This window comes from Podarcis filfolensis (genome assembly GCF_964270895.1).
Source record: "Podarcis filfolensis genome assembly, chromosome: 6".
Lineage (NCBI taxonomy): Eukaryota > Metazoa > Chordata > Lepidosauria > Squamata > Lacertidae > Podarcis > Podarcis filfolensis.
The window spans coordinates 31,080,316-31,102,922 of record NC_139609.1 but is presented as its reverse complement, the minus strand read 5'-3'; the positions used below and the strand labels follow the sequence as shown (position 1 = coordinate 31,102,922).

The 22,607-nt window shown below is 43.3% G+C and overlaps 2 protein-coding genes and 1 long non-coding RNA gene across 3 annotated transcripts; 1 reads left to right on the top strand and 2 right to left on the bottom strand.

Moving 5' to 3' along the window:
- Nucleotides 1–7,364: 7,364 nt before the first annotated feature.
- On the top strand, nucleotides 7,365–15,164 carry RPF1 (ribosome production factor 1 homolog). The gene is made up of 9 exons (XM_083620829.1): nucleotides 7,365–8,019; nucleotides 8,640–8,696; nucleotides 10,632–10,712; nucleotides 11,417–11,512; nucleotides 12,125–12,278; nucleotides 12,628–12,710; nucleotides 12,789–12,970; nucleotides 13,052–13,178; nucleotides 14,342–15,164. Exons 1-9 carry the CDS (start codon nucleotides 7,699–7,701, stop codon nucleotides 14,381–14,383), a joined length of 1,143 nt encoding a protein of 380 aa, XP_083476955.1. The 5' UTR covers nucleotides 7,365–7,698; the 3' UTR covers nucleotides 14,384–15,164.
- Nucleotides 15,165–15,731: 567 nt separating this feature from the next.
- GNG5 (G protein subunit gamma 5) lies at nucleotides 15,732–19,993 on the bottom strand. The gene is made up of 3 exons (XM_083620843.1): nucleotides 19,388–19,993; nucleotides 16,968–17,123; nucleotides 15,732–15,958 (listed from the first exon to the last, which is right to left on the bottom strand). The coding sequence occupies exons 1-2, from the start codon at nucleotides 19,466–19,468 to the stop codon at nucleotides 16,998–17,000; spliced, it is 207 nt and encodes a 68-aa protein (XP_083476969.1). The 5' UTR covers nucleotides 19,469–19,993; the 3' UTR covers nucleotides 15,732–15,958; nucleotides 16,968–16,997.
- A 217-nt stretch (nucleotides 19,994–20,210) lies between these two features.
- On the bottom strand, nucleotides 20,211–22,604 carry LOC310765642. The gene is made up of 2 exons (XR_014549696.1): nucleotides 22,541–22,604; nucleotides 20,211–20,803 (listed from the first exon to the last, which is right to left on the bottom strand). It is a non-coding gene; the product is annotated as an uncharacterized lncRNA (long non-coding RNA).
- Nucleotides 22,605–22,607: the final 3 nt, after the last annotated feature.

The following is a 22,607-nucleotide window of genomic DNA, read 5'->3' as shown; positions in this document are numbered from 1 at the left end:
ACTTGGATTCACAGACATGCTCTGCATATTAATTTACCTTTACAATATTTAGAGTGTGCTGCCTGAAAGAGTCCACAGGACCTATTCAAATGCCGCTTAGATTAGAAGGAAGTTCTTTGAATATGCAAAGCGGCCACTCCAGAAACATTCCCCAGTACGTGCTCAACATTTTTTAATTTTTTTATTGTTAGCTTCTTACAAAGCATCTTGCCCTGCCTGCAGGTTTTTAAAGAGATTTGTTTTAATGTATCAGAGTCATGTAACCTCTCCTGCATGATTGAAATAATTTACATCTTGTCTCGCAAGGCTTCTTCCTGCATGAATAAACATATGAGAAATTTACAATTTTTTTTAAAAGTTCACATTTTATATTGTAACTTTGGTTGCTTCTGGAAGGGTAGAGTGCCTGGCTCTATCCAATCATTGATCTTTCATGGCAAGATTATTGCAGCAGACCTTCACTGTGAATTTTATGGCTGTGTACACACTATGGCTTTAAACCATATCTGAAGCATATTTCCCCCCTCAAAGAATTCTGGGCACTGTAGTTTGTGAAGGGCCGCTGGGAATTGTAACTCTGTGAGGGGTAAACTACAGTGCCCAGGATTCTCTGAGGAAAACGAATGTGCTTTGAATGTGCTTTCAAGGTGTGGTTTGCTTTCAAGGTGTCCTGTTCGCTGGGAGGCTGCTGTAGAAGCAAGAGGGAGGTCTGGCCTCCAAGAAGTGTGTGCTGCAGCCATTGCTGCCACCATACCAGTAGCAGCAGCAGGCGATGAATTTATTGGAGGCCGGATCTGCTGCCCTTGTGGATCCTGCCCCCCGAGGCAATTGCCTCAGCTTGCCTCATGGGTGGACTGGCCTTTAATGAAATCGAATCTCACTGAAGCCTGTTGGGAGTGATGGACATGCAGCTACTACAGCTACCAAGAGCACAATCTACCATGTGCCACAGATGTGCAAGAGTCTCAGTAGGACTCACTTGCCAACTGCTAAACCCTAAACCTAACTGCATTATGTGAAGTGGGAGGTTGGGGCAAGGGTTTGAGACAATAAACCTACTGTGTACCTTTCTGATTCCATTGCCTTTCCCATCGCTTTTTTCTCTCTTAGAGATGCTAAGGGTTGAATCTCAAGACTTCTACATACATGCATTGAGCTGTGATACGTGCCTTCTTCACATGTAGGCCTTTGCTTGTGACCAGATTTGTATGCATAACTAAAGTGTTATGTATGACGGAAGACAGAACATGGAAGATGGAGCAAGCTTGTTTTCTCTTGCTCTGGAAGGTAGGACTCAAACCAATGGCTTCAAGTTACAATAAAGGACATTCCGATTGAACATCAGGAAGAAATTTCTGTTAGTAAGAGCTGTTCGACAGAGGAATGGACTCCCTCTGGAGGTTGTGGACTCTTCTTCCTTGGAGGTTTTTAAGCAGAGCTTGGATGGCCATCTGCCAGGGATGCGTTAGCCGAGATTCCTGCACTGCAGGGGGTTGGACTAGGTGACTCTTGGGGTCCCTTCCAACTCTACAACTCTATGATTCTATATCAGGTTTGGGACAGGTGGGCATGGTTTGGGGAAAATGGCTTCACGGAACGAAATGAAATCCATTTGGCTTGAGGACCAAATGCAGAGCTCCGCCCCCCCTGCCCCCAATATAGAAGAACACATCTTTTGCATAGAAGAGCTTCTTCAACCATAGTTGTACTTGGCCAGAAGTGGCTAAAAACATTTTGGCACCTGATGGAGAAAATTTCAGCCTCTGGTGAAAGAAAAGACCACCTGACCTTCCAAAACAATAGTAATGCCTACAAATCCATGTTTCATAACCCAATACAGTGGTACCTCGGGTTAAGTATTTAATTCGTTCTGGAGGTCCGATCTTAACCTGAAACTGTTCTTAACCTGAAGGCCCACTGTAGTTAATGGGGCCTCCTGCTGCCGCCGCGCCGCCGAAGCACGATTTCTGTTCTCATCCTGAAGCAAAGTTCTCAACCCGAGGTACTATTTCTGGGTTAGCGGAGTCTGTAACCTGAAGCGTATGTAACCTGAAGCGTATGTAACCCGAGGTGCCACTGTATTAATACGGTATGTCACACACACAATATTATTTATCACACAATCAACCCATTCCTTTTTCCGAGACAGGCATCTGTAAGAACATTGATACCTGTCAGGTTTCTCACTCCTAACTCTGCATAGAATAGGGCTGGTGCATTAAAAAGAAAAAGAAAACCTTCATAAATTAATAAAAAATAATTTGCTTCCCCAAATCTACCTTCAGGGAACTGCTCACATAATAGGGCCGGCCCTGCACGTAGCATTTTTATTTGCAAAGCATGTCAGCACTAATTGTTTTAATTTTTTTCTAGTAGTGGGTGGGTGTGATCCAAATGTAACAAGCAGATCCTGGGAAGATTAAGAACCAGGCCCAGGGGAGGAAATCCAGCCCAAATCCACCCATCTTTTCCTGCATGAAGTTCATGCATATAGGAAAGGCACAAAGTACTCAGCTCAAAGAAGCAGACAATGAACAGTGAGATCGTCACCTTAGGAACTATCACCATAAGGATCTGAGAGAGATGATTTAGTGTTGTAGTTGCAAATGACAACATCCTTATATAAAGAGGTGGTATGAAATCACTGAATCTTGCATATTTAAGTAATTTTTCTTTTCTTTTGCAAAGGCCATAAAAGGGAACCCTCAACACTAGCTGAGAAAGGGTTCTGCACACAATAACCCTTTGTGTATTTTCAGTTATTTTCTCCCAGTAAATAGTAAAAGTATTTGCACTTGCCCTAAATGACTAGAAACTTTGAATTATCTCAGCTAATTTGCCTCCATAAACTGGACCAGTTAGAAATCATATCTGAGCCCCAGATGCTGCAACCATTCCTCACAGGGTGTTGCCCCATCCCCTTGATCATTTTTGTTGCCTTTTTCTGAACTTTTTCCAACTCTACACTAGCCTTTTTGAGGTGAGGCTGCCAGAACTTTACACGGTATTCCAAGTGCAGTTGAACCATGGATTTGTGTAACAGTATTATGACCCTATAGAGTGAGATGAGCGCACAACCCTAGAGTCTGGCAAGACTGGCCCGAATGGGCAGGGGTACCTTTACCCTTATTATGGCCCTGGCCCTTTTATTTCATACCCTTCAACATTTCTTCGATGAGAATAGGGGTGTCCTATATAACAACAACAATAATACCCGGTTCATCTGACTGGGTTGCACTAGCCACTCTGGGTGGCTTCCAACGTATATAAAAAACATAATAAAACATTAAACATTAAAAAGCTTCCCTGTACAGGGCTGCCTTCAGATGTCTTCTAAAGGTTGTGTAGTTACTTATTTCCTTAGCTCAAGGTCTCATAACTCCATACCCTCCAACATTTATCCAATGAAAAGTGGGACATCCCGGAATCAAGTCAGAAGCTTCTGTAAATCTAGAACTGTCCCTGGAACACAGGGATGCTTGGAAGTTCTGCATTTTCAGTCCCTCTCCTGATGATTCCTTCCATAGAATTCACCTTTTTCACAGCTGCCACAAATGAGGTGGACATCTTCATTTACCTATCCACTATGACCCCAAGGTCTCATTTCTGGCCAGTCACCAGGGACACTTGGAGGGTGTGCAAGAATGCTCTTTTTGTGAGTATATTAGACTTTAACATTTTTTCCCCATTGTATTATTTTCTCTCAAAAGAAGTGCTTGTGCTCTAAAGTCACGTCTAAGTGTGCTAGAAGCTTCATGTTGCCAGATCCTTTCTGCATTTACTCAGGAATCCCACTGAAATCTCCGTCAAATAGGATCGCAGTCAAAATCTACGCACGGCACTTTTTGAATGTAACTTTTGCTTAGTAAACAACCAGATGCAGATTTGGGGCATTGCATCTGTAAAGCCTTTTAAGTATAAGTAGCTATTTGCTATGTGCATGCTTGGTGCATATAGATATATACATAATCAGTACAACATCCTGAAGGAGACATCCTGTCTCTATTAAGAAATACTCTATGCTTCCCACAGTTTGAGTTATGATTTAATTCAGTAGTTATGCCTTTTATTAAAGTGTTATTTAAATCACAACTTCATTCATGATTGTATCACATTCTTTTCAGGTCAATGAGTCTAATTTTCCTGTGTTTACAGTGCATTTCACTTGTCACTCCTTGGCTCCAGGAAGTTGTGTGTGTGTGTGTGTGTGTGTGTGTACGTGTGTTTGTATTCCCTAGATTTTCTTGGAAATAAGCCTAGGGAAAACAGTAGCAGTTCACCCGGGGGATAAAGACAATCAATCTGTCATAGTGGCAATGTGAATTTCAACAGTATAAGTATTATAAGGCAATATTTCAGGTAATGCAGGTTCAAAGAATAGGAACAAGGAGAACAATGATGTGATTACATGTGTGTGAATGTGATGTGGCAAGAGCAGACCCTCCAAGTTTTCCTATTTTCCAGGGACAGTCCTGGATTTACAGAAGCCATCCTGGTTTCCGATTCCATACCAGAATGTCCTTCTTTTCCTTAGGATGTCCCTATTTTCACCGGAGAAATGTTAGAGGATGTGCAAGTGATCTCTCACTGCTAGCACCAGATTTGAGCAAGCCCTGGGCAAAATGGCCGGTGCTGCCACAGGAGGAGGATAAGGGGCAGGCAAGACGAATACTGCTGGACTGATGCAAATTTAGTCAGAGGATTTTGCTGTTGTTTAGTCATCGGGGCCACGCTTTCCTGGCTGCAGCAAAAAATAATGTGCCGCTTCTCCTCATTCCATGTAGTACGGATTGGTGATGGGCTGTTTTGCTACACCTGATGTAGAAAGCCAGGTTGTGAGGCCCAGGTGAGGCTGTGTGCCCATTACAAAAGGGGTGTGCGTGTTGAGGAGCTCAGGAGGGAAAGGTACCTCCTGTGGTAGTTGCTTCATTCTTTAGCATTTGTTTTTATTTATTCAGACAATTTATGTATATACCACGTACATTTTTATCAATTTTGAATTTTGAAATCTGGAATTTTGAATTTTGAAATCTGTTGCTTTAAATCACACAAGGTCTATGTGTAATTCTTATAAATACTAGTATGTGTGAGAGAGCTGCTTTACATACACAGAAGGAAATGTAGACACCTCAAGGAATTTACCGTTTAATATTTTTAATTAAATACTTAGCACGAATTTAGAGCCTATCCTGTCTGGGGGATGATAAGCTTCATAAACTACATAATACGTAGACACCTGCCCTGGTGCTAAGCAGCACCAGTAGCACTTTTAAGATTCAGGCAGTGTGACGGTGCTGTATGGCAAATAAAAAACAGGTCTTGTGCTCCTACTTGCCCAAATCTATGCTCAGGTTTTTCAAGTTCATCAACTTTTGTAATCCACCAAAATGCAAAACTACTGTGAGGAAAGAACTTTACAGCTACATAAGTATAAAAGGAAAGTAGCTGAAAATGAAAATATTATACATTTCCTCTTTTATGAAGATACTTCCAGTAAAACAAGCAGTAAATTCAACTGCAGCAGCAGATCACAGGAAAGGACACTGATCATTTGTTGCCTGAAATTACTGACTCTTCTGTCTATTCTCTGTAAGTACACTTTTCCAGACAGCCCAGTAACTTTTAATTAAAGGTAAGGTAACTCAAGTGTCCTTGTAGTCTACTGGGACCCTAGACAGATCAATTGTTCCCCTGCTTTTATAGATTTGGGGGGGGGGATGTGTCTCCATGCTTTGCGTATCCACTGAACTAAACATGTCTATAATTACAGTACTGGTAAATGCAGGTTGAGTTCTGGCAGTGTAGATTTAGCTCTACACACTCCTTTACTTCCAGTCTCAAGCGCCCATGCAAAAGTGTAGTAAGGACCACTTTTAGTCGTACAGCCGTGTTCTGTCTAAACACTGCCAAAAAAGAGGAAATGCTTCCCCCCCCCCCCCCCGCAAAAAGGACACGTTAGCATGTGCTAATTTATATGTGTAGATGCAAATTCAGAAACCCATTACTGTCATTTAAACAGAAGCACAACACAGCTCACTTTATTGGGGAAGTATATGACCACATAACTGGATCAGTCTGCTATTCTGGTTCTGTTTATGGAAAACATCAAGCCCCCTGCTCTTCCTTCTTATGGTTCCTTTTCTTGAAATTGGCCTTGGGCTGGATTGCTCTTCAAATCACTAGCACTTTCAAATAAAGGGCTGTCTTTTGTAAAGTTCAGAGCACATATTCTGGTGTTGATCTCTGTTCAGCCTGTATCTCATCACTAACCCAAAATTGCTTGAAGTTTGTTGAGAGGTACTTGTATCAGGTAACAATACTAATTAATTACTGAATTGGTAAATAATGTGTATTGTATGGCACCCTAGGAGTGTATTACTTATTTATTTATTAAGTGCACATTGTTGCAAGTTTCATGAGGTGGGGTGGGCCAGATAGCAACTTGACAGGTCCCTGGCGGACTCAAGGATGAATGGGTAGAAAACTGTGGCCTTCATTGATTTTAATGAGACTTGTATGTGTGGAACTGTGCACACACACATTAGGGTTGCTGCCCGCTTCTAAATATAATATCATCAAATGTTGGGTAAAATGTCCCCATGGTAGGATTTTGTCCCAACAGGAATAATTGAATTTCACCCTAATTGCCACTTTAATCTAACAACATATTTTAAATGTTGTGAGGGGTTTTTTTGGAGTGGGGGATAGGCTGTTTGCCTGAGTCCCTTCTCATTCCCAGATCCAGCAAGGATTTCAATTATTGCAGGCTTCCTCAACTTCGGCCCTCCAGATGTTTTTGAGACTACAATTCCCATAATCCCTGACTACTGGTCCTGCTAGCTAGGGATCATGGGAGCTGTAGGCCAAAAAACATCTGGAGGGCCGAGGCTGAGGAAGCCTGAATTATTGGAAAAACCAGGCCAGCTTCTTGGTAACAGCATAAGCTTGGGTCCTTAAGGGAACAAAAGGTAGTGGCTCCGTGCCAAAGGGCTCCCTCAACTGGTTGGTAGCTAGAAGGACAAAAATCAGAGTGAGTTGTGTATGTGAGCAGAGGGCTGAAGCCTCTGATGGACATAGAATCATAGAATTGTTGAGTTGGAAGGGACACCAAGGGTCATCTAGTCGAACCCGCTGCAATGCAGAAATTTCAACTGAAAGCATCCATTATTTCTGCTGGAATCTAAGGCTGTGCCTATGGGAGAAGCAAGACTTTCTTAGGGTGTTCATAGTGTGAGGCCCTCCCATTGTAAGCTCAGGTTGTATAAATGTGCAAATAAACCATACATCCTCAAGATACGTTCTACATCTTTTCTATCTCTAAGGATTCCCTTCGGCGTCATTTCGCGCTTGCGCAAAGTGTCTTCCACGCCTAACTCGTCCGCTGACGGGCGAGGCTTGACGGCTCTGAGCATGCGCCTAGTGAGCTCGACCTTACCCTTTTACTTCCCCACAGCCCTGAAAGTTTTAAATGTAACGATTTCGGCACGTTGCAGTAAAGTACACACAGTCCTCCTGATAATCTCCCATTTTAGTCACGCTCCCTCACTAAAAACAGCTTTGCCTTAGCCTTCTCGTAATGCGCAGGCGCAGAATTCGCCCCCGCCTCGTCCTCCTGTTATAGCAGAGATGAGGGCGTCGCGGGGGGGAGTCGCGCGCATAGAACGCTGTGCCTCAGGTACGTTAAAAATTCGAAAATAGATGCGGCCGTTGCCCGCTCGCGCACGCGCACTCACCCGAGCCTGTCGCGGGGTGAGCCCGGAAGAGGAAGTGGAAGAGCGGGGTGAAAGGTCAGTGGCTGAGGGAGACAGCATGGCCGGCATCCCGGGGAAAGGGAAGAAGCGGCAGAAGGAGCAGCACGATGCTGAGAGAACGAGCGAAGGGCTTGGCCCTGAGGGGGGACAAGGCAGCGCCCCCGAGCAGGGCCAGGTCCTGTTCCCGCCGTCTTTCAGCGTCTCGGAAATCAAGAACAAGCAGCGGCGCCATTTCATGTTTCTGCGCTGGAAGCAGAAGCAAAGGAAGGTGCGAGTTGTGAGAGGGAGGGAGGTTGGGAAGAGTGGCCGCTGGCAGATGATACGTCGCAGCTGTCCGGAACTTGGGGAGCCTGAAATGAGGAGGAGGGAGAGGGATGGTTGGAAGCTGTTGGGGCGTTTAAAGGCGCACACGTGGGGGTGGCGGTGAAGTATTAACAAAATAGCGAGACTGGGACAGGGAGATGCTTCGTCTTTCGGATCGTAAGAGGGGCCACGAGGTACTGTAGGCATTTTCGTTTGATTTCGGCTGGTCAGACCCGATTTCATGTGCCCACTCAGAGGCAAAAACTGAAATTGATGGGCTGGACAAGTCAGTTCCCTCAGATTGAGCCATAGGGTGACTGGGGGGAAGAAAATGGGATAACACTACTGTGCACATCTTGGAAGAGAGGTAGGGAAGAAATGTGGCACGTTCTTCTGCCTTTAAAACTTAATGTTGAGAGCAGTGTATTGAGTTTTTATCTCATCTATGTGATCAGTACCTGAATTTCTATATATACTAGCTTTGCTATCGTTCGTGAGAAGGATGTGCCTGTCTGTTCATGCATTCTTAGTGGCCAAGTTTATCAAAACGTTTTGTTTTCTTTCTTTCCTCCCTGCATGGTCCAGGAGAAATTAGCCATTAAGAAAAAGAGAAAAAAGGAGCGAGAAGCACTTGGAGACAAGGTAAAGGGGAAGAAGTAGGAATTTAATGTGTCTTAATATGTAAAAAGGCCATTCACGGATGACTCTGGGGTTGTGGCGCTCATCTCGTTTTATTGGCCGAGGGAGCCGGCGTACAGCTTCCGGGTCATGTGGCCAGCATGACTAAGCCGCTTCTGGCGAACCAGAGCAGAGCACGGAAACACTGTTTACCTTCCCGCCAGAACGGTACCTATTTATCTACTTGCACTTTTGGCGTGCTTTCGAACTGCTAGGTGGGCAGGAGCTGGGACCGAGCAACGGGAGCTAACCCCGTCACGGGGATTCGAACTGCTGACCTTCTGATCGGCAAGCCCTAGGCTCTGTGGTTTAGACCAAAGCGCCACCTGTGTCCTGTCTTAATATGTACTTTTTTATTAATAAAAGTAAATGTTCATTGACTTGCAACTGACTTTGTAGAGTTCATTTTCTCTTGTACAGTGAATTCCTGATATGTGTACATTTGTTATAGCAAGTGGTCTTAGAAAACATTCTCGCCATTGGGTGCAATACCATTGGATAGATAGGTTATGTGACTGTGGGGACTCAATAAAATACTAGACCTGCAGGGGCCTTCATAGCCTATGTAGTCCAACCTCCTACTCAGTGCAGGAAATTAGAACTAGAGCATCCCCAACAGATGGCTGCCCTGTCTCAGCTTGAAAGTGGAGAGCCCAGTACTGCTCTAGATAACTGATTTCATCATCAAACTGCCCTCTACCCAGTTAACCAAACTTTACCCCCCTGTAACACACACACACACACAATGTTTTCACATTATGGAATCACACCATCCGTAACAGAGAGGTGATAATACTATTCTGCCTTACATGGATATTATTGCAAATAAGAACATCTTCCAGGCTTGAGGGAACCTCCAATGAAAAATTGCTGAATGGGAGCTCCTTGGTATGTTTATGAATGGTGAAGGGTAGCAGCAGTTCCATTATTTGCAATATGTGACTGTAAGCACCCACAATTTGACCACAAAGCCCTGGCATAGTATTGCTCCTGGGTGTTGTGGGGAATTGAAAATGGTTGACAGCAGTTGTCTCCTGCTAGATAAAAACTGAATGGGAAAATGTGGGTGTGGGTCGAAGACCCAAAGCATGAGAGTCTTCAACCCTGGTAAGACCCTTGGCAACTGAAAGTGAAAGGCACTGACAGTGGGTTTGAGTACTGATCGGCAGCTGCAGGACTTTGAAAAGATGCAATGCGATAACCAAATACTAAGGTGGTGTTGCCATTTTGGTAGCCTTTTCATGCATTACAGAAGTATTAGTGAATTTTATTCTGTTGTAAGAAAAACAGTTTTGGAGCACAACCACTGCTTGCTTGTATGCAAATGTAATACACTTTAGTAACTGCAGAATTTTGATAATTAGTTATAATTCTGTTTCGAACCTTTAAACATTCAGAAATTATTAAAATTGATTACACTTGATGCGAGCACCTTGTTTTGAGTAGCTAATAGAAACTTAGCTACTTTGCGGTACTGTTTTAGAAAACAGTTACTTTTTGGTGTGAGTACATTTTGGCTAAAGGAGGTCCTACTGCCAGACTTAATCAACACACTTAACACAGTCTGTGGAATGCTCTTCCCAGGGAGCTTCATTATACATCTTTAGGCGAAAGAAGTTCCTTTTTAACCAGGCCTTTGGCTGATTTGATTGACATCCTATGTCCTTTTAAAATGTGGGGGTTTGGGGGGGGGGGTTATTGGGTTTTTATTTTGATTATATATTTTTTTGTTTTATATTTTGATTTTGTTCTGTGAACCGCCCTGAGACCTCCGGGTATAGGGCAGTATATAAATTAAATAAATAATAATATTTTTACTTTTAAAAACTACTGGAGCAGTTGTTGGAAAAAGAGATGACATGAATATTTATTATTTTATATTATTTTTATTTCTTACAGGCACCACCAAAGCCGGTACCAAAGACAATTGAAAACCAGCGTGTATATGATGAAACCACAGTTGATCCAAACGATGAAGAGGTAGCACTATTTGAGAAAACTATAGTTTCCCTTAAAATGTGCCAATGTCGAATAACATTTCCCTTTTGTATATTCTGAATAGTTTTTGCATGATTACATTTAATAAATAATCAAAGTAGATGGATGTGGATAAAAGTATTTAATTCCTTTTTTCTGTTTTGTAATAGGTCATTAATAGCCTTAGGTTACTGATCAAATGTTAAGTTTTCAAGCTGGTAGAGCCTATTTCTCAATAAAATATTAAACACTGGATTTTTATTTTGCAAGATAAAGCAAGTTTCCCTAAGATTTTTCTCAGAAGGTCCCAGGTTCAATCCCTGAAATCTTAAGTGATCAGATAGCAGAAGGTGTGAAAGATTGGAGCACTGCTGCAAGTTAGATAATAATGATTTAGATGGGCACACACAGTCTGGCCTGTCTTAAGGCAGCCTTTTATGGTCCTGTCTTGAAAATATACCTGAAGCATCTGCCTGACGGTAGATAAAAAGAAGTGCCTCTGAGCCTTATGTTACAGTCTTATTTTAAAAGGCCTCATATGTGTGGCTTAATATTTAAAGATTGTTATCCAAATGTCTACAAGTATATGTATGGTTCTGGTATGAAGTGATTACTGGCTGCTAAAGGTTTCGATTTTTAGCATCATCATCAACAACAAAAATACTCTTGTGTGATTTCATGCAATATTTATCATTTTATATTTCCAGGTTACTTTGGATGAAGCTACAGATGAATTTGCACCCTATTTCAACAGGCAGACGGTTCCAAAGATTCTTATCACGACATCTGACAGACCCCGTGGGGTAAAAAAATACTTTTAAATAAAATACAGTGGTACCTCGGGTTACATATGCTTCAGGTTACAGACTCCGCTAACCCAGAAATATTACCTCAGGTTAAGAACTTTGCTTCAGGATGAGAACAGAAATCATGCAGCAGCAGCGGGAGGCCCCATTAGCTAAAGTGGTGCTTCAGGTTAAGAACAGACCTCCATAACGAATTAAGTTCTTAACCCAAGGTACCACTGTAAAAAGAAAGATGGTAAAAGCTTGTTATACCTAGCTTATACGTAAGGTCAGGAGGCATAACATTGCGGGATTGTTTATTTGCTCCAGATTTCTTATCCGTTTGTAAATTATAATGTGTATGATCTACTGCCAGTTTCTTCTTTTTAAAAAAGAACGATGCACAATAATCTTCATATAACCTTAAAAATTGAAGTGCAGTGACCCATTCACAAAAATCACATGTTTGAAGAAAAACTCACTTAAAATATTTGGTGGCTATAATGGAAGAATAACTTGATACATATATTTTTTTTAGCCAAGATATCAGAATTAATTGGTTATCTGCTATATTTTCCCCAGAATTATCTCACCCAACCAAGTCTTTTGCATAAACTTTTTTTTTTGCAGAGAACTGTGAGATTCTGTGAACAGTTATCAACTTGTATTCCGAATTCACATGTTTACTATCGAAGAGGACTGGCTCTAAAAAGAATTATTCCACAGTGTATCTCAAGGGACTTCACAGATCTGATTGTTATTAATGAAGATCGTAAAGTACCAAGTATCCTTCACATATGAGACTCTCTTTTATACAGTAGTTATTAATGTTACTGTTGGTAATTGCTGTCCTTGGCTCTTTGGGGGGTGGGAGGGCAAGATAGATAAATAAAGATAGCACAATTAGATTATAAGCAAAAACAGCATTTTAGTGGTACTTAAGGATGTGCATGTATGATATGTAATGTGGAAACTGCAGTTTTGCATAAAGTATAGAATGGTAAGTGCAATAATTATTACTCTTGCGCTGGATAGTCTGTCACTATTTTAAGTTTCTACAGAAGCTGCCTTTGCACCGGGTGCTTTTATGTGAAAATTATTTAATTACGTTTGTCTTAACTCTGTTGGAATAGATGGGCTTGTGTTAAGTCACTTGCCTGAAGGTCCAACTGCTCATTTTAGGATGAGTAGTGTTCGTCTGCGTAAAGAAATAAAGGTGAGTTTATTTTCACAAGCAGAGCCTTCCAACTTGTGTGACTGTGTGCTCAGTGTAATACTCTGTTATTTGTTCTAGCGAAAAGGAAAAGCTCCCTCAGAACATCAGCCTGAAATAATCCTGAACAACTTTACAACACGATTGGGCCATTCCATTGGGCGGATGTTTGCTTCTTTATTCCCTCACAATCCTCAGTTTGTCGGTAGACAAGTAGCTACATTTCACAATCAGCGTGACTATATATTTTTCAGATTCCATAGGTGAGTGGAAACTTCTGTTGCAAGGTATGAGAACTTGCTGCGCCTGACATTTTTGCTAATGTTTCCCATCATCTTTTAAAGATACATCTTCAAAAATGAGAAAAGGGTGGCAATTCAAGAACTGGGCCCACGTTTTACCCTGAAACTAAGGTCTCTTCAAAAGGGAACGTTTGATTCTAAATTTGGCGAATATGAATGGATTCACAAGGTATTATATTTCAACCATCTCTTAGCAATGAAGAATTCTGTATATGTAAGAAACGTCAAGAGGCTAGACAACATTTACAGGGTGCAAGTAGTAGTGCACTTAATTGGGTATGCAACATCTTTCTTCTACAAAATATTTAAAAATTGCCTTGAAATTGCAATTCCCATATTGGTTTTCCTGAATATGGAGTGACAGTTTTATATATTTAGCTTGGACAGCAGCCAGAATGCAAAGAGCCATACATCTAGTTCATGTGTACTCTTTGTTCCATGGCAAAACCATATTTTTGGGTAGTTTCAAGGTTGTTGTTTTTTTAAGGCATTGGATCAGCTGTTGAGATAACTCCATCTTCCTCTGTGCAGTTCCTGAAGTCAAGCATCTACAGATTTGGGCTGGCTTTCATTACCAAGCCAGAAGTTTGCCTGTGAGGGCCTTATCCCCATCATTCACTGTACTTGCCAGCACCTTGTCCATTTGAGGCAATCCTGTTTTCAGTTATGCTTGTTCCTAGGTACATCTATCTATTTTAATGTATTAATGGGCTTGTCTACAACAAAGCTACCAGGGCAATTTGCCACGCAAAAATAAATTTACCTGGGAGTAAGGTCCATTGAACACGGCAAGCATGCACAGTTTCAGGCTGTTGGTCCCTAGTCCTGTGCCTTTTCCATTACTGTGGTTGTGGACAATCCCAGCTTTCTTTCTGTAGTTCCATGTTTAGAGCTGAAGGGGCAAGCAGGCAGTTCCTGCAGTTGCGTTTCATATTAGGTGGTCACAGAAGCCCAGTACAATTGTAGGGATTGTCCCTTCCACTTTTCAGTGCCAAACCGGGAGCAGGGACTCATTTGCGCATGTGCCAAAACAAGTCCCTTTTTTGCCTACCAGTGTCAAAGTATGATTTAGCTGCCAGCCCAAGCGGCATCATCTTGCCATCTGCCTCGGGCAGCGAAAGTCTTGGGCTAGCCCAGCCAGGAAGCACAAGCCAAATTATTTGATGACCTAAAGTGAGGCCGACTTTTAGCTTTTGAAGTGCTTATCCCCTACCTAAACCCCTTGTGAAACCATGCCTGGTATTTAGCATTCCTAACATGCAAAAAAAACCCTATTAAAATTGTTTAATATTTAATAATTTGTCTCTTACTCATGACTGCTTTATCTTTTAGCGCCGTGAAATGGACACAAGTCGAAGAAAATTCCACCTGTAACACACTAAAAATGTGAAACTGCTGTTTCATTTGCCCCTGAGCTTTCAGGAACATAGGGATTGCTAAGGAGTTGCTTCAAGTCTATTCTTGGTCTACACGGAAAACTTCCAAATGACTATTTACACCAGACTTTACGTAAGCATCAGTCGAACTACCCATCTTCTTCAGTGCCTTGAGTACGTTCCTCACATCACTGCTACTTTGAAGTGGAAGATTTCATGTTACAATAGCATGAAAATGAATCATCTGACGATCACTTGTATTTAAGATATGAACTCTCTTAATCCTGTTCTTTGCAGAGGGTGTTTTGTTTCTAAAGTCGGCTCTGTTTTAGGAGTAGAATCCTGATACTCGGATAACAGCACACATGCTAATTCAGTTGTTTTATCAAGATTAGTTGTCAAAAGTAAAGATTGTCAAACACCATTTTCAATAATTTGCAAGGGTTGTCTTGTATCTTAAATTACTGCGGCTGTTAACTTGTATGGTCACATATTCAGTGATGATTAAGGTATGGAAATACAAGTCAAGTATTGCATAAATCTGTAAGACTGAAGGGGGGTGGGAATCCAAGTCTATTTAACTCTGAAAATACAAGAGACAGGAGACAGTGACTAACACTGCATTCTGGCTTCATGGAAGGCAGTTTACCCCAAATTTCTCCCTTCTTCACACAGAAAAATCTTCAATAAGGGTTAAATTCATATAAAAAAAGGTTTCATTAAAAACCAGTCTTCATATATTGATTTAAATAAAAATACAAGAAAAAAACCTTGCTAATGTTAAATCTGAGTATTACCTTGCAGTTATTATTGTTTATATGCAAAGCAGCTCATTTAAGTCCTGGTTTAATGGTTGTTAAATGTATGGCCTACCACCCATACACAGCCACAAGGAGAAAGGAATTTGTTGTTTTCAATTAGCTGTGGCTTGTTTGTCTTAACTGCCAGAAACTGATGAGTTTAAACTGTTTGGTCAACATAAACTTTAAAACAGAGGTAATAACCCTGAGCAGCTTCCATCTCAGAATAATGCCAAACTGGTTGCTGTCCTCAGTTGTAGAATCCTTTAACCCCAAGGTACTTGATGCAGTCCCCTCTAAATATTGAGTACAACTCACATCAGCCTGATAATTAACTGTACCAGCAGGGGCTGATGGGAAGTTGGGAGCCCAACATCTGTGGGGCAACAAGTTGACAACCCTTGCTCTAGCCATTGTAATAAGAAAAAGAAGTGGCAGGCTGCTGCTGCAAGCAGTTTGATGGTGTCTTGCTTGTGCCATTTTAGAAAGCTACGTTTTGACAATGCCCTGTGTTTATCTAATGTGTAAAGCATTATACCAGCAAAGTTATTAAATGAACTCTTTATTGCTTGAATATAAAATTGATTCCATTCATGATAACAGAAGTTATTGCAACTAGCATACAAGTTTAGAGAGGTAGATTGTAAGAAGTTTGACAACAGTAGCAGTATTACTAGTTCTAAGTTGGCACATTTAACACAAAGTTTCTGTACAGGTCTGTACAGGTCACTCTCTTTCACTTCCATATTCACCAGACCCACAACAGATTAGATCTGAAAAACACAAAAGAAAAACTCATTGCGGGAAAACTATTTGCTGATATGTGTGAATTCTGAAAACTACTAACTCCTTCAACTCAGCTCTTCTGTCTGCAATTCCAAATACATAGAGCTAAACAAAATTGCTAAGATGCAAAAAACAACAACAAAAAAGCAATTTTCCTCCCATGTGGCCACTAAATGTTTTTTAAGTTACAAAGTAAGTTTGCTAGTCAGGCTTATTTTACTTAGGAGTTGCAGGGAGATGGGTGCTCTAGGAAGGCTGAAGGCTAGCTAGCCCTCATCTGTGTATCTGGCTGAGAGAACATACAGCAGGTTCCCCCCCAAAGATCATATGGCACATTGAATTATCTGCTCATTCATATATCCTACATAGATCAGCTTCACCAACCTGGTGCCTTCCAGCTGTTTTGGCCTACATTTCCCATCACGTTGGCTGAGGTCAATCGGCGCTAGACTGCAGCAGCAGGTTAGGAAAGGATGACTGCCCCAGCCCACAGGCAGCCAAGAGATTTAACATTAGTCTATCAAAAGTCAGTAAGAAGTTTTTAATGTGAAACGGTAAACAGAGCCCTGTATCTCCACAAAATTTAATTATTTTAAAATTACAGTATGTTAGTGGATATGCACAATCAGTTCTCATTTATGATTCACAATAACAAGTTCTTAGCCTAGAAACTGGTGCAACTTAAGCTGCACTACTATAAACTTGCCTAGGAGAAAGTCCTATAGAACACAGTGGGACTTGCTTTCTAGAAAGCATATCTAGCATTCAACTCAAGTGGGTAAGTGTTAGTTTAACTCTATGTAGCGTAAGGAATGGAACCATAATTTGGGTAGAGTGAGGAATATGTTCCTGGGCTACAACTTCCAGCATCCCTAACCGTTGGGACATGCTAGCTGGAGATGATGGGAGCTGAAGTCCAACAGCATCTAGAGGGCTATAGACTCCCCATCCCTTTTATAAAGACACCAAAGCCATACAATTCACTTAAAAACTTACCACTAAAAGAGTCCACGTAGGTCACACAAGTTAGAGAAATGAACACACTTTCTGCGGCCTAAATGGATTTGTACTTGAAGAAACTCCTGTTAGTAGGGGGTCATGATGTGCATTCTGCAGGCAAAACTGCTTCAAGTCAGCTGCAGCTTGTGAAACCTAGAACAAATCCACATGATTCAGTAATATACTTAATAGAATGTTAATATGCATATACTAATCAGAAATCAAAATGGATTCCTCACCCCACCCCCCAAGGTACCAGTTGGGCTGATCTGGCCCAAGCCTAATTGTTTTCCTTCACTGGCAGCAGATCTCCAAGAAGCAGCACAGCTAGGTAATTTTTGATCCTAGACTTCATGGACTAATGTTCTGACAGCTGCGTGTATTATTTGAGTCATCAAGTACACAGTATGTCTTCACCCACTCTACATGCTTTAGAACAAAAGCTAACAAAGAACATCAAATCAGAGCCCCCATCATGCAATCTTGGGAGTAAGCATAATTTGGTATACAAATACTGTACATTTAGGGATGCGGGTGGCGCTGTGGGTTAAACCACAGAGCCTAGGACTTGCCGATCAGAAGGTCCGCGGTTCAAATCCCCGTGATGGGGTGAGCTCCCATTGCTCAGTCCCTGCTCCTGCCAACCTAGCAGTTTGAAAGCACGTCGAAGTACAAGTAGATAAATAGGTACCACTCCGGTGGGAAGGTAAACGGCGTTTCCGTGCGCTGCCCTGGTTTGCCAGAAGTGGTGTAGTCATGCTGGCCACATGACGCGCAAGCTGTCTGCAGACAAACGCCAGCTGCCTCAACCAGTAAAGCGAGATGAGTGCCGCAACCAGAGTCGGTCACGACTGGACCTGATGGTCAGAGGTCCCTTTACTTTTACCTTACTATACATTTGGTAAAGCAAAATTAATAAAGTGAGCACCTGTATTTGTGTACACACTCAGTTGACTATACTACTTTTTAAAACCAGGAAGGATGCGGTGATCTGCATCAGGCCCCCATGAGGCCACACATCAGTCCTACTTAGCACCACTGCCTTTAAGACCAGCCATCTGAACTCTTATTAATGGGAGATGTTACAGAATGAATCTGGCACATCTGGCACTAAACCTCTAACTTGGGGGGGGGGGTAAGATCTGTGGCTCCCCACATGCTGCCCTCCACCTCTCATCAGTCACAGCCAGTACAACCAATTGGCAACAGTGGTGGGAGCTGAAAGTCCAACAAGATCTGGAAGGCCACAGGTTGCCCCCACTCCAGTGCAGAACTGTAAGGGATTCTCACAAGAACACCACAAATATAAGCTGTCTGGATGTTGATATCCTGGGGGCTGAGTCTCTTGCTCTGAAAGAGCCACGTTTCCCCAAGGAGACATGGTGGCACCAGAGGAATAATATTTGTGAGTTCCTTGCTTGCACAACAAATTGCCCTTGCTGGAACTGAAGGCGAAAACGCAACAAGTGTATTAACATTTAACGAAACAGTAAGCAAACGAAGCGACGCTGAGCATAAGGTTGCCAGGTCCTCACTTCAAGAAGCAAGCATTCTCAAAAGATCTTACTCGTGGGTCCTGTATGCAAAGGTTAACTCCGCTTCTCGATGCGAAGTGCTTTGAGCGCTTGAGGGGGGAAAGCGACCAAAGTTCGCCATTCTTAAATCGGCCTGGATTGCTCGGAACGCCCGAGGCCAAAGGCTCAAAAGTGCTTGTTTTTAAAGCCGGGGATTCCCCCGCCCCGCCGCGATCTTTCTTCCTCCGCCTGCCCGGGGCCTCGCACACTTCCCCATTTTGCGGCTTGGGCGGACTCAGGCTCAGCTCGCCAGATCGCTCGTTGCGCCTCCCCTTCCTTCCTTCCCTCCCTCCGAGGAACAAAAAGGCTTCCAAGGGAGAGAAAGCCGAGATGACAAAGCACCCGCTTCACGATTTCTGAAGCGCTCCCAAGCCAACCCCTCCTCCTCCAACTGATCCCAGGAAAGACAACAGATCCCAGGGAAAAATGGGGGAATAACGAGATCCAAGTATGGGTGGGGACTGGGCGGCGGCGACCAGCCGCTTTTCCGGGAACAAGCGCCTAACGGGCTAAGCTAGAGAGAGATCAAGCCAGTTTTAACCTGGGAAGGTCGGGTTGGGGTGTCTCCTGCGCCCCGCTTTTGGCGAGTGCGTTGGATTTTACGCACAGGGTTTTTACGCGCGTTCTGCCATTGATAAGGCGCTGCGTACCAACTTTTCCTGTGCCTAGCGAAGGGAAGTGCAAACGAAATGTATGAAGCAATTGTGTGAGCGGGAGTAATAGCTCCCCTGTCTCAGATTAACGCCCCGGGGAGCAGCCATGAGTAGGCGCTCCCCCGAGGCGCAGTAATGGCGGCAGTGGTAATGGCACCCTCTCCACCCGCGGCTTCCCCCCGGCTCTCACCTTCACGCGGCTCACGCTGGCCTCGAGGCGCAGCTGCTGCACGACCTTCTTCATGGCCGCCACGTTGGAGGAGCCGGACATGGTCCCCTCGCTCGAGGATCCCGCTCGTTTTATGTGGCAAGCCGAGCCGAAGAGGCGCCTTCGCAACTTTCCCAACTAAGTTTCCGGCGCTCGGCAAACTCTCCCGCCCGCAGACTCGCGGCGGCTTGCAGACTCACGCGCAGCGCTCGCTGCCGGGCTCCTTTTTGGAAGAGGGAAAAAAGACTGCCTCCCGGATCTCACCCCACCCCACCGCCCCAAGGGGCGGAAGAGGGAGCTGCCCAGAGGGAAATGAAGGGAAGGGTTTTAAAAGGGAAGAAACGAGATTTTAAGGTTCTTCCCAACCTCGTGTGGTGGCGGGGCGAGGTTTAGGAACACTTAAGAAGCGCGGTGCATTGCATTGCAAGGGGTTTTGGCTACACGACCCTGGGGAATCCCTTCCAACTCTACTGTTCTACGCAGGTGACACCCACACTTTGCATAGTAAACGTTGGGAAGATTCTTGACAGTGAGACCTGTTCCAGTCCCATGAGAGAGTCCTTCCTTGGAGTTTTTAAAGCAAAGATTTGATGGCCGTTTGTCATCTTACCTGGAAATAGTTCTGAGTTCACGTAGGATAGCCGTGTCAAAACTGCTGAACTCAGCCTACACTAGCCGCAGTTTTAGCCGTGGAAGGTTCGTAATCAGCCTCCACCCATCAACCACTTGCAATATGTCGTGGGAATAAATAAGGATGGGTGGGTTATCTAGATCTTAAGGGTAATTTTTTATTTTAAAAAATTGGAAGGATTAGGGGTAATGCTTGGATTTGCTTCTTGGCACTTGATTACAGTTACATGCAGTTCCTATTATTATTATTATTATTATTATTATTATTATTATCCATGTGTTAATACCCTGCCTTTCTCCCTGACAGGGACTCAAGGCAGCTTACAGATAATAACAAAGCTGGGTGGAGAGGCAATAAATTAACAAACACATTTAAACATTAGCAGAATTAAAAATGTATAAACTTCTACAATATGTTATGTTATCGTAGAATTGTTGAGTTGGAAGGGACAGCAAGGGACAGCAAGGGTCATCGAGCCCAACCTGGAATGAAGGAATCTTTTGCCCAACGTGGGGCTCGAACCCATGATTCTTCTTGGAGGGGGGTCCAGAAAAAGCCTCAGCCACCACTGAAAGGGAGAATGGACATTGGGCAGAACTCCAACCCTGACAAGCCTTTGGCGATTGTGGATGCCACCCTGACCAATTCCATTGATGGGAAGAAAATGCCTCACCCTTTGCTGTGTCAGCAGACACACTTGCTTCCTGTGAGACTTCCACATCTAGTGGAGCAGAACTGACACCTGCCCCCCAAGGCATCCAAACGTGCTAAAGTTAAATCAACAGCACCCTGGTTAGGCTTTTTCTTCGTTTGCTGCTGCCAGCTGACAGGCACTTCCCACTGCAGCTGCTGAATTGGAAGCCGCAGCTGAGGCAGGGGCTGATTTCTGCCCCTCCAAGGCCTCAAGGCATGTCAGTATAGCGCCCCCCCCCCAATCTGGCTTTTCCACCTCCTCAGGTGAGGGGGGGTGTTGGCTGCTCACACTTCCTCTGGGGTGCAGGTGGTGCCGTTCCTTTACCCTTAGGGCCTCCCCTGCCTCCCCTTGCCTTCACCTGGAGCCATGCTAAGAAAATGCAGGTTGGGAAAGGATGTGAAACTATAAAAAAATTCTCCCTTGCCCAGCCCATAGGAAAGAGAAGCACAGTTGCAAAATGCAACCCTTGGGAGCCAACTGCTAAATGAGACTCGGCATGAGCTTGTAGTTAAACCTGATCTCTCAGCTCCTTGGGCTTAGTGCGCTAGCCACTATACCGCACTACCTACTGAGAAAATAACAAGACCACAGCAAATGAGTACCGAGATCCAGAAGAAACTCCCTTCACTCTTCCCTATACAACTGCTCAAGCCCAGGCCTTGAAGGAAGGGAGGGAATGAAGGAAGGTGAGGACAGGTGACCCCGCCTAGGCCCGAAGTCACCCCCCCAACCAGGCCTCAAAACTGTCCAAAATTCCTTTTGTCTTCTAAAAATCCAAAACAGCTTTTCTCTGCTCTTCTCTGCTTTTCTCACAAGATGCAAGGAAAAATGTTATTCTTTTATCAGCACGAGAAGGCTTCAAAAAGCTAATGAATAGGCTCTGTTCAATGCAGGCCTGAGAACTGACTTTTATCTCATTCAGTTGCAACATCTTTGGACATGCTGAACCACCAGGGCTCCTCGACCCCTTGGCTTCTCACTCCCCTTTCCCAAAGACAGGAGCTTTCTGTTCATGCTCAGAGGAACTCAGAGGGAGGAGAAAGGGGAGGGAACTAGAAGAGGAATATATGGTCTGTGCAAATGACTGTGAACTTGTGCTTGTTTGTGAACTATCACACTTGCTCCTTCTACCAGTTCATGGATGGTAGAAATAAAGCTTTTTCTCCGAAACTATTCCTTGAGTGTCTGTTGACTCCCATTTTCCCTTTCCCGGGTGCAGTATTTTTTCCCACCCGAGGGCAAAGCCTCATAAGGCTACAGCCTCACAACAGCAAGGGCAATATTCTAACCCCAGCCGCTGCTAACTGCCTAAATCCCCCTGGGGGGATTTTCCCACAAAGGAGACTTCCCCCCCCCCCAAAAAAAAGGTCTGGCTGTAATGCTGTCCCCCTGCTCTCACCCCCCAGGTTTATTTTGTTATTATTTTTCAAAAAAAAAATACTGGTTTTCCAAATTTACAACAAACAAATAAAACAAGAACATCAAAAACAAACAAACAAACAAAAACATTTATATTAACTATAATAATTCCACTTTTGTTAACATTGTTAAGTGACTTCCTTGAATCCCCCTGGCTGAGTTTCCATATCAATCATTGTAGCAGTTTTCCAAAACTTAATTTCACATAAAATTTACATAGTCCTATTAACATCTTTCTTTCTTTTCATATTGACTTTTATCCATGATGTTCTACAACATCACATGTTTAGATCCTAGGCCTATATGGTACTCACAAATAATTCCATTTATCTTAACATATTTAACTAAATATTCTTTTAAATTTCACCCATTCTTTTTGGTGCTCCTCCACCTTCTGGGCGCGGACTCTTCCGGTCAGGTTGGCTAGCTCACCCCCCCAGGTTTAGTAGGTCTCCTTG

Bases quoted from the DNA above. Each gene is read 5' to 3' on its own strand.
- RPF1 (XM_083620829.1), top strand. From the start codon at position 7,699: ATGCGGCCGTTGCCCGCTCGCGCACGCGCACTCACCCGAGCCTGTCGC. The intron at 8,697-10,631 runs GTAAAGGGGAAG...TATTTCTTACAG, and splicing joins GAGAAGCACTTGGAGACAAG to GCACCACCAAAGCCGGTACC. The intron at 13,179-14,341 runs GTATTATATTTC...TTTATCTTTTAG, and splicing joins AATATGAATGGATTCACAAG to CGCCGTGAAATGGACACAAG.
- GNG5 (XM_083620843.1), bottom strand. From the start codon at position 19,468: ATGTCCGGCTCCTCCAACGTGGCGGCCATGAAGAAGGTCGTGCAGCAG. The intron at 17,124-19,387 runs GTGAGAGCCGGG...GATTTGTTCTAG, and splicing joins CCAGCGTGAGCCGCGTGAAG to GTTTCACAAGCTGCAGCTGA.